Source organism: Mustela nivalis (assembly GCF_964662115.1).
Source record: "Mustela nivalis genome assembly, chromosome: 10".
Taxonomy (NCBI): Eukaryota; Metazoa; Chordata; class Mammalia; order Carnivora; family Mustelidae; genus Mustela; species Mustela nivalis.
Genome location: NC_139029.1, coordinates 18,147,475 through 18,157,973, shown reverse-complemented (window position 1 = coordinate 18,157,973; position 10,499 = coordinate 18,147,475). Strand labels below are relative to the sequence as shown.

Here is a 10,499-nt window from a genome sequence, read left to right as displayed (position 1 = left end):
ACAACCCCTCTGTTTCCCCTATTAAGAGCACGTATCGCTGGTGGTGTACTTCATCTGCCGGGATCCTCCGCTAGATTGTGATTTCATTTGAAGCTAGGGACAGTATCTTGTTCACCACCGTGTCCCTAAGAACCAGCACAGGGGCTGCAAAGGAATGACGGCTGAAGGGGATGGGCTGGAGGGGTGGGGCAGTGATCCCTCCGGGTTCTTCCTGTTTTCTGTCGGTGAGTTTCTGAAGAAGGACAATGGAAAATCCCAAGTGTCAACAAGTATCGGTTGGTAGAAAATGTGCGCTTAACTTGAATGATCAGTTTCATATTCTCACAGAGTGCAAAGTAGGGGTAAATCAAAAAAAGGGCCAAAACTTCCCGAAAACCCCACACTCCCTAAGAATAAGACGAAGCCATGGGTATTTGTAGGCACGCCCAGGAATTATTTGAGAAATGGTGAGGCGGAGGGTTACTAACCGGAACTATAAGCGGTAACCCTCCGCTCGAGTCTTGTAATGGTGGAGGCGACGCCTCAGACCGCCAGGGGGAGGAATCGCGCCGTACCCCGAGACTTGGGCGGTATCATTCAACAATGAGGGGACGCGTGGAACTCTGGGGATTGTAGTTTTAAGGGTCGCAATGCGCGTCTTGAGCGATGCACATCGGAAGTTGTAGTTCTAGGCGGAGAGGAGGGGAGTGCTTTTAAGGGCCAATGATGAGTTCTGAAAACTACACCTACCCAAGGGCCACGGGGTTCGGAGTAGATTCTGGTTTCGGTGGAGTTGACCTTCTTGGTTACTTCTGAGGGGTCAACTTGGCTGGGTAAGTTGGCTTGGAGAAAGCTCTTGTTCTGAGCTGAGCTATTAACCGGTTTCTCATTCTCCAGCCGGGTTTGGGGGCTGCTTGTCTCAATCCCAGTAACTCTGGGATTAATCCTTCATTCTTTCCTGTTTCCTCTTAAGACACTTCCAGTATCTACCCTCACCCTTAATGCTCCCACTATCATCTCGCACCTCCCGGCGCCCCTGGAATCCCACCCTGAGCTCTGGTGGTAGGACCCAGCCCCCCCCACAGCCCCATCCGCAGCACACAACGTGACGTCCCCGAAAACTGGGCGTCTTTATGCCCCACGCCTCCTGTGTGCTTCTCTCTTCCTTCACTTACCGCTGTTTCATGCTCGTGGAAGAAAAGTCGCCATTCCCTCTTGTCACTGTGGAAGAGCCCTGGACGCAGCCGACCCAAGATCTGCCCGTCCCCCCGCAGCTCACTCGCTTTGTGACCTTGGATCTTGGGCAAATCAAGCAATCTCCCTGGGACTCCCGCTCTTCGTTTACAAAATGGAAATGGCAATTGCTCTGTCAGTCTTAGGGTGAGGCTCTTCGGTGGAGCCAATAAGCTAATATGTGTGAAAGGGCTTTTAAAACTGTAACGCTTCCATAAGCCAGAGAGGTTATTTTTATTAGAATTATTAATGCTCTGGAACACTCTTATCTTGGTGTGTGTGGGGGGTGTTTTTTTTTTTTTTTTTAGATTTTATTTATTTATTTGACAGACAGAGATCACAGGTAGGCAGAGAGGCAGGCAGAGAGAGAGAGAGGAAGGGAAGCGGGCTCCCCGCTGAGCAGAGAGCCGGATGCTGGGCTGGGGCTGGATCCCAGGACTCGGATCATGACTTAAGCCAAAGGCAGAGGCTTTAACCCACTGAGCCCAGGCGTCCCTTTATCTTGGGTTCTTTTCTCTCTCTGCCCCCTTGTTGCTCAAGCTAACCCCTTGAATGCTTGGTGTCTCCATTCTCTAAGAGCAGGATATTTCCTCACTTCCTCCAGAGACCAAAGGTCAGATGAGCTTTAAGTCCCCAGAGAGCTTTGTCTGAAAGGAAGCCACAGAGAACTGCTTCTCTTGGACTCTGTCCTGAAATAGCCAGTGATGAAAAGTCCACACAGCTGGCAAAAGGGTGGCTGGTTTCTGCTCACTGGAAACAGGATCCCAGCAGGAGATAGGACAGCTGCATTGTAGGAACCATCCATCTCCTGGGCTCTTGTGGGCATTTTAGTACACTCTGATTTTTGCTGGGGTGTTTCAGACTCAAGAAGGCTGGGAGAGGGCACCTGGGTGGCTCAGTGGGTTAAGCCGCTGCCTTCAGCTCAGGTCATGATCTCAGGGTCCTGGGATCGAGGCCCACATCGGGCTCTCTGCTCAGCAGGGAGCCTGCTTCCCTCTCTCTCTCTCTCTCTCTGCCTGCCTGCCTCTCTATCTACTTGTGATTTCTCTCTGTCAAGTAAATAAATAAAATCTTAAAAAAAAAAAAAAAGGCTGGGAGAAAGGTTTCACTTTGCCAAAGGGTTTAATACAGAAAAGATGAAAGAGACCTTGACCCCTTGGCCAGGTATGATGAAATAGCATTGTTAATTAATTTTTAACATTTTGTGAGCACTTAAAATGTACCAAGCCTTAGGCAAGATAGCACTTTTCTTATTTATGTATTTTTTCAAATTTGTATATATTTTCTCAATTTTCTTATTTAAATTTAACTTTTGAAGTGGCTTCATTTTACTTATAAAGAACTTGGGCTTAGAGAGGTCATGCTGTAGTAATTACTGTAGTTAGAGTTACCATCTCTGTTTATAGTGCCTTCTACATGTCAGGTGTTTTATATTCATTATTTAATCATTGACAACCTCATGAGTGCTGTTATTTCTGCCGTATAGGATAAATTCTCAGAGGCTTAGAATTTAAGGATCTTGCTCAAGATCGCAGCCATTTAAGAACTGGAAGACTGTCACCAAAGCCTTTCTTTTTACACCTTAAGACTGTCACCAAAGCCTTTCTTTTTACACTATGCCATATAGCCTTATTTTTGGATTAAAAAAAAAAAAAGAATTGAGTGGTTTTAAATCAAAGCCAAGTAAAGGAGCATTTAGTGGGTCCTTACTACATAAGGAAAGCATTAGGGTACATGGTTTGGCCTACAAAGAAGTATAAAACACAGCCTTTGTATAGTATGTATATCCAAAGAAGTGAGGCATAAGTTGTGTAAAAATTAAGTCAGATTCATTGGATAAGTTAATTATTGAGACCAGTTTTATGCAAGGCACTGCATTAAGCCTTGTGATTGGCAGGAACATGGTTCTAGGTAGCCACAGGGATTGAACCCAGTGAAATCCATGGTCATTTCATTACCATAAAATGGTGGGCTAGAACATCGTATACTCTCAGCAGGTGTTTGTTGCGTGGGTGCATCTCTGAATAAAAAGTCCTTTGTGTCATCTGGGCCAGAGGTTCTCAAACCTTGCTGATGAGAAACATGGGAAGCTTTTAAAAATTGACCTCTGGGGGCGCCTGGGTGGCTCAGTGGTTTAAGCCTCTGCCTTCGGCTCAGGTCATAATCCCAGGGTCCTGGAATCAAGCCCTGAATCAGGCTCTCTCTGCTCACTGGAGAGCCTGCTTTCCTTCCTCTCTCTCTCTGCCTGCCTCTCTGCCTACTTGTGATCTCTCTATCTCTGTGTCAAAAAATAAATAAAACCTTAAAACAAAAATAAAAACAAACAAACAAAAAAATTGACCTCTGGGGGCACCTGGGTAGCTCAGTGAATAAGCGTCTGCCTTCGACTCAGGTCATGATCCCAGGGTTCTGGGATCAAGCCCCACATTGGGCTCCTTGCTCAGCGGGGAGCCTGCTTCTCCCTCTCCCACTCACCCTGCTTGTATTCCCTCTCTCACTGTGTCAAATAAGTAAATAAAATCTTAAAAAAAAACTGACCTCTGGGAATGAGGACCCTAAAATCTGTATCTTTGAAAGTTTCCCAGGTGACTGTGACAGTAGACTCAGGAACCTCTGAACTCGGTTCTACTTGGGCCACTTGTAGGCAAATCACTGATTGAAAACTGCTAGAATAGGTAATTACCCAAGAGCTATCCTAAGGTGCCCGTGATTGGTTAGCAGGTGAGGGATGCGGACAATGCTTAGAGTGGAGAGGAGGGCAGGTGAAAGGACTTGTTAAAGCACAGAGAACCAGAGATTTCTGTGGGCCCTCCTGGATGGGGCAGGCTTGCATGGGTGGAGAGGCTTCTAGACGGGCACCATCATGAATTGTGCGGATGAGCTGAACAAAAGAAGGTAGACACACCTGGGCCGATTTCCTTGGAAAATCACATGACATTTATTAGAAAGGAGATACTGTGGATGGGTGTCTCTTGGGCAAAATAGGATTTTCCCATCTCCCTACTTCCTTGGGCATCAGTTAATGTGAGCCCAGAGAACGCAGATTCATTTTTGTGTATGCCTCACTCTGGCCAGTTAGCTTTAGTTTGTATTTATTTCCAAACTTAGTTAAGATTCTCCCAGAAACTTTCCAGGACTACTAGAGAGTTCTAGTCCTGTCTGTTCAGCAGTTTTTAACTCTTCTCATCCTGATTTCTATCCCAAGCGCTCTTCTCTATATGGGATAAGACTGAAAGGTCTTCACGTAAGAAGTTACTCTCATTCTGGTCACCCAGTCCTGAAACCCGACTCCTCTTTGGCTCATCTATCTTCCTTGCCTCGCCAAATCCACTCATTTGCCAGATCCGATGTTGCTACTTTCCACTCAGTCAACAAGTACTTCCTGGATACTTCGAGAGAGCCAGGTACTATCAAGGTGTTCTAAATGCATTATTTCATTTCACCTCCCTAGCAACCCTACGAGGATGGATAGTTTTCCATTGTACCCGTGGGGAATCAGACTCGGTGAGATCAGAGGATCTGCCCAAAGTAAAAAACCTACGCAGCAAGGGAGCTGGGCTCAAACTTGGCTCCTTCAGACTTAATATCACTCATTTGAGGAGTAGATTCAAGCTCCTTAGTCTAGCACTAGAGAGACCGCTACCTTCCATGTCCATTGTACCTTTCTCTTCTCCCATGTGCTTTCTTACCCCTGTGCCTTAGCTCAAGCACTTTCTTCTACTTGAAAAGTCAACCTTTGCCATCTTCCTCTGCCCTCTGCTGCCAAGCTACAGAAATGTGCTTTTTTCTCAGAACTCCTGCATCAGATCTTCTTTTTTTTTTTTTTTAAAGATTATTTATTTATTTATTTGACAAAGAGAAATTACAAGTACACTGAGAGGCAGGCAGAGAGAGAGAAGGAAGCAGGCTCCCTGCTAAGCAGAGCCCGATGCGGGACTTGATCCCAGGACCCTGAGATCATGACCTGAGCCGAAGGCAGCAGCTTAACCTACTGAGCCACCCAGGCGCCCTGCATCAGATCTTCTTATCTGACCCTCTTTTCTGGCAGCTAGAACTCGGAGCTGCTTCATTGTCATGTGCTCTGTGTCATATGTCCCTGCCTATGTCTTCCGTGTGTGCCCTCAGCAGCGAGGGGGAAAAGGTCAGGGTGCGAGACTAAGTAACACATACTCAGCTTCTCTGGCTAGCCAGTCCACTGACTGCATCCGGACCTCAGTTCCTTCCTTCTTTTCTTTCTTTCTTTTTTAAGATTTTATTTATTTGAGAGAGGGCAAGAGAGCACAAGCAGAGGGAGAGGGAGAAGCAGGCTCCCTGCTTAGCACGGAGCCTGATGCAGGGCTCGATCCCAGGGTCCTGGGGTCATGACCCAAGCCTCAGGCAGATGCTTAACCCACTGAGCCACCCTGGCGCCCTGAGCTTAGTTTCTTTTTAAAAAGAACTGCATTCCACCACTACTGAGTAGTAGAAAGAAAATCATTTGTTATATTCCTACATTAAGCAGAATGACATTCAGATTTTTGGTTATTTGGGGTTTGCCATTGGACCAGACATTTGGAAGTTGGCAGCCAGGAGTTGTATGTGTGATAATAGTTCTGCTTGCGACGTGCAGCTCGCTTAATTTCTGAGGATCTGTATGTAGTGGGGAGGGTGGGAGATGACTGTGGCAAGGATTGATAGAAGTAGCTTATAAGGTCTCTTTTTGCCCAGACACACTTGGATTTGAACTTTCTGATCCATCCCAGAATGTCTTAAAAAAAGCAGAATAGTGTAGTGACAAAAAAATGTGAGTCTGGGACTCAGTGTATTGGTTTAGATGCTTTTGGTTCAGGCAATCGAAATCTAAAGTCATTTGGTTTTAACAAAAAAGGGACTTACTGACTCATGTAACTAGAAAGTCCAGAAGCCGGTCAGGTTTTTCAGGTAGTGTCTGATCTAGAGATTCTTAATGTCTTCACAGATATGACTCCATTTGTCTGATTCTCTCTGTGCTGCTGTCCTCCATGGGTAGCTTCATCCTCAAGGTAGCAAAGTGGCCGCAACATTTCAAGGCTTCATACCTGCTTATCACTGTAGTTCAGGACAAGAAAGAACATTTCCATCTTCAACCATCAAGGTCCTGGGCTTTTCTCTAAATGGACCAATTATATCATGTGCCCACTCTTCATCCAGAGACGGACCAGGGGACACCAAGGACTGATCGGTTCAGGTCAACTAAGGCCCAAATCTAGAAGTTAGGGAAGGGGTGTCAGACCCACCCAAGCCACCCAAGCCACAGGGATACTGCATAGGAGGGCAGGATAGAATGGATATGGAGAAGTTTGGCCATATTCTCCACTGTTAACAGCCATGTTGCCCCTGATCAAATTCTGGCTCTGTTAGCTAGATGTTCTTAGAGAAGTTACCGAACTTTGCCAAGCATTGGTTTCCTCATCTCAGTTTTTCAATTAATGATGTATTAAAGCACATAGTATAATTCCTGGCACTCCGTAAGTGTCGTGAGGATGATGATGCTGGGGATGATGAGATTGAAGAGGGAGAGAGCAACGGCATTGACCCCAATTTAGGGAGCAGCCAAGTTACAGGAATGTTTGCTATTTAGGAACACGCTCACCTGCTTGATGAGGCTGCTGCTTGATCTGCTGCCTCGTCCTGCTCTTCTCTGTCTCTGCCCTTATGTCCTGTGTAGGAATGCTTTCCTTCCTCTAAATCTACCTCAAGGCACAGCCCAATTGCTACTTTTTAAAAAAATATATTTTTTTGATAGAGACATCACAAGCAGACAGAGAGAGGGAAGGAAGCAGGCTCCCCACTGAGCAGAGAGCCCGATGCGGGGCTCGATCCCAGGACCCTGAGATCATGACCTGAGCTGAAGGCAGAGGCTTAACCCGCTGAGCCACCCGGGTACCCTCCAAGTACTACTTTTATAGTAGTTTAGGTCTGTGTTTGTGTAGACAGGTAACTGAGTCTCCCCCATGAGCAGGATCAGTAGATCCAAGTAGACCTAAGAGCTTAGGTCTGGATTAGACAGACCTGGTTTTGCGGCCGGGAAGCAGGATCACTTGGGAAAGTTATTCAGCCGGTTTCCTCATCTGTAAACAGGGTCTTCATAGGCCCTTCTTCGGAGAGTAGTGGAGAGAATGAAATAATGTACTATATGGAAGGAGCTTAGCTCAGTGCTGACACAGAGCGACTAACGCATCTTATCCTGGCCTCATGAGGTCACGGTCTGGGTTACAGTCTCTGAAGAAGTTACTGCCATGCTGGGCACATAGTAGGTGCTGAGTAAATACTTGGCAGTGGGTTTCGTTGTTTTTTGTTTTTAAGAATTTTTTATTTATTTGAGAGCTAGAGTGCGAGTGAGGGGAGGGGACAGGAAGAGGGAGAGAATCTTATTTATTTATTTATTTATTTGCCAGAGATCACAAGGGAGGCAGAGAGGGAAGGGGAAGGGCAGGTTCCTTGCTGAGCAGAGAGCCTGATGTGGGGCTCGATCCCAGGACCCAGGGATCATGACCTGAGCTGAAGACAGAGGCTTTAAACCCACTGGGCCACCCAGGCGCCCTGAGGGAGAGAATGTAAGCAGACTCCTTGCTGAGTGTGGAGCCTGACAAGAGGCTTAATCTCATGACCCTGGAACTATGACCTGAGCTGAAACCAAGAGTTGGACCCTCCTGTGACTGAGCCACCCAGGCGTCCCCTTGTGAGTGGGTTTTGGGGAGCATGGGGGCTCTTTTTCCCCAGCTGTCCCTTCACCCTGCTCCCAGCAACAACAAAGCAGCCCTTAAACCTTGGTGAAGTCAGTGTAGCAAAGTAGATGACGTGGAAGACGGAGTGAGTCCCTGGCAGGGAGATGGGGTGATAAGAAGCGTGGGACACGGGTGACAGATAACACATAGAAGCAACAGGAAGCTAAAAGGAAACCAGCAAGAGGCTGTTCTGTGTTCTGCCCTCAGCCATCAAGTCCGGCTCTGCCCAGGTCGTTGTTTGTTTCAACTGGTGATAAAATGGGGGTGAACCAGTCCGTGGGCTTCCCGCCTGTCACAGGACCCCACCTCGTGGGCTGCGGGGATGTGATGGAGGGACAGGGTCGCCAGGTAAGTGCTTCAGCTCCATCCCCGCACATCCCCCTCCCTTCTGTGCCCTGTCAATAGCCAACCTAACAGAGGTGGTTCTCAGCAGGGGAAACAAGAGTTAGAGCTGGATTTGCTGATAGAGCCCAGGTCCGTCTTTCCTGACCTTTTTCTTCTTCTTTCCTGTTAGAAAGCTCTCAGTAGCCAGAGATGGATTCTTTTGCCAGCTAGGAGGAAGGCAGGGGCTCCAGCTCCAAAGGCAGCTCTCAGATCCCCTGCTCAGTCTTGAGAGCAGATGCCGGATCTGGAAAGGTTTCCAGTCTCGTCCCAACCTGAGGGTGTGAGGGGGGAGCAGTGGACCGTGTGCTGTTGGCCTTTTACTCTCCAAACTGGGTAGGAAGACCTGCTCCTCCTCCTCCTCTACTGCCTTTATCCTTTTTCCCTCCTGCTTTGGTTCTGGACTTTCCATCCACCAGTTCCCAAGTGCTTCTCTGCCAGTCCTTGGACTCCCCCTTTCCCTTCTGAGAGGCACATACTTCGTGTTGACCTGTCACCCACTCCCATGTGAAACAGTTGTGTTGCTGCTTCCTAAGGGCCAGCCTCGAGAACGGGTCTGGGTAACCCCCAGATGCTGCCCCCCCCAGCATGAGGGCTAATCTCATTCCCAGGGCTCCTCCGGGCCTGGGCTCAGGGTCAGATTTAAATCTCTCTGATCCAAGCACTGAAAATATTTCAGTGCCCCCCAGATGTCATTAAAAATATAGTCGGCTATTTGAAATAACATAAGCCTTACGTGTATGCTAAAAATAAAACTGCTACTTTCCGGATTTTCTGGATGAAAAATTCAGGTATATGGATGGACGCTTAAGTGCCCCATTTTGCTGGCCTGCTTTGCTGGTACCCCACATACCCCCTGAGTGTGCCTGTAGAGAAATCTCACCAGGCTTGGATTCTTGCTCTGAGCAGTTGCTGTCTTCTTTCCTACAGGGAAGCTTCTTTCGACTCTTCTACCCCTGCCAAGAGGCAGAAGAGACTCCAGAGCAGCCACTTTGGATTCCCCGCTATGAGTACTGCACGGGCCTGGCCGATTACCTGCGCTTTAACAAGCGCTGGGGTGGGTTGCTGTTCAGCTTGGGTGTGGGTAAGTGCTGCCCCCCCCCCCACATTCCCAGCTTTTTAGTTCTGTTCCTAGGAGATCCCTCGGCAGGCAAAGTACTGTTAAAGCTGGCATCGTCCAGCCCTCTTGTAGTGGGGCATGCATGAGCCAATGTGGTGTGGAGAGTTAGGAGAGGATTACATACATTGGTTACAGAGCTATGTTGTCCTGGGTTCAAATCCACACTTCATCATTGAAAGTTTCTCCTTAGCTCTCCTCTCTCTGGGTAAAGTCATGTTGAATCATCTACTTCCCCCAAAGGCCCCACCATGAGGAACTCTAGTTAACTGCCTTGGCATCTCAGGGGTTTACCCCATAGTTGTTTGGTACTTCTTTGCATTTATCTTCCCATATTCTATCATATTTGTACTTTCTAAGGAAGAAAGGGGGAAAGCAGAGGTGATTGATTGCCCTGGACTGCTCAGGGGTAAAGGTGCTTCTGTGCTTCTCCAGTGAGGAGGGCACATGTCCCCACCCATGCCTTTGCCCAGACTGCCTCTGGGATTCCGGCTTCAGGGCAGCCGGAGGTAACATAGGCCCTGTCTCTGCTAGGATCTTGTCGCCTGCCTGTTAGCTGGAATGGCCCCTTTAAGACAAAGGACTCCGGATATCCTCTGATCATCTTCTCCCATGGCATGGGAGCCTTCAGGTAAGAGCTTCTGTCCCTCAGACCTTGTCATAGCCCTTAACTCATGGCAGCTGCTGAGTCTTGACTTACTCTCAGGGGGCTGAGAGACAGACATTTCCATCTGCCAGCACTGGGTCCACCGTCCCATGAAGGCCGTCCCTAAGCCTCTGTCGCCTGGTGGGGTCTTTCTGCAGGCTTCCCATCCTTTACTTCTCGTGGTCCTGCATGGATAAATGAATAAGCAGACATAATTGATTACATGTTTATATTATATTTAAAAATAAAGAAACATTTATAAATAAACACTTCTAGCTCTCTTCCTATATACACAGCACAGAAGTCTTAGAAGGAGCTGGAGTGTTACAGCCAGACTTGTTCCCTCAGTGCCTGTGGAGGGACAGCTCTGCCATGGCACCAACGTGGCGGTGACACG

The 10,499-nt window shown here is 47.8% G+C and overlaps 1 protein-coding gene across 1 annotated transcript in view; it reads left to right on the top strand.

Moving 5' to 3' along the window:
- The first annotated feature begins 659 nt into the window (after positions 1-659).
- The window catches only part of PAFAH2 (platelet activating factor acetylhydrolase 2), a 32,194-nt gene continuing 22,354 nt past the window's right edge, over positions 660-10,499 (top strand). The window contains exons 1-4 of the mRNA XM_082684897.1: positions 660-812; positions 8,166-8,306; positions 9,270-9,423; positions 9,991-10,087. Coding sequence (XP_082541023.1) covers positions 8,217-8,306; positions 9,270-9,423; positions 9,991-10,087 — 341 coding nt within the window. The 5' untranslated portion in view covers positions 660-812; positions 8,166-8,216. The remainder of the gene's footprint in view (positions 813-8,165; positions 8,307-9,269; positions 9,424-9,990; positions 10,088-10,499) is intronic.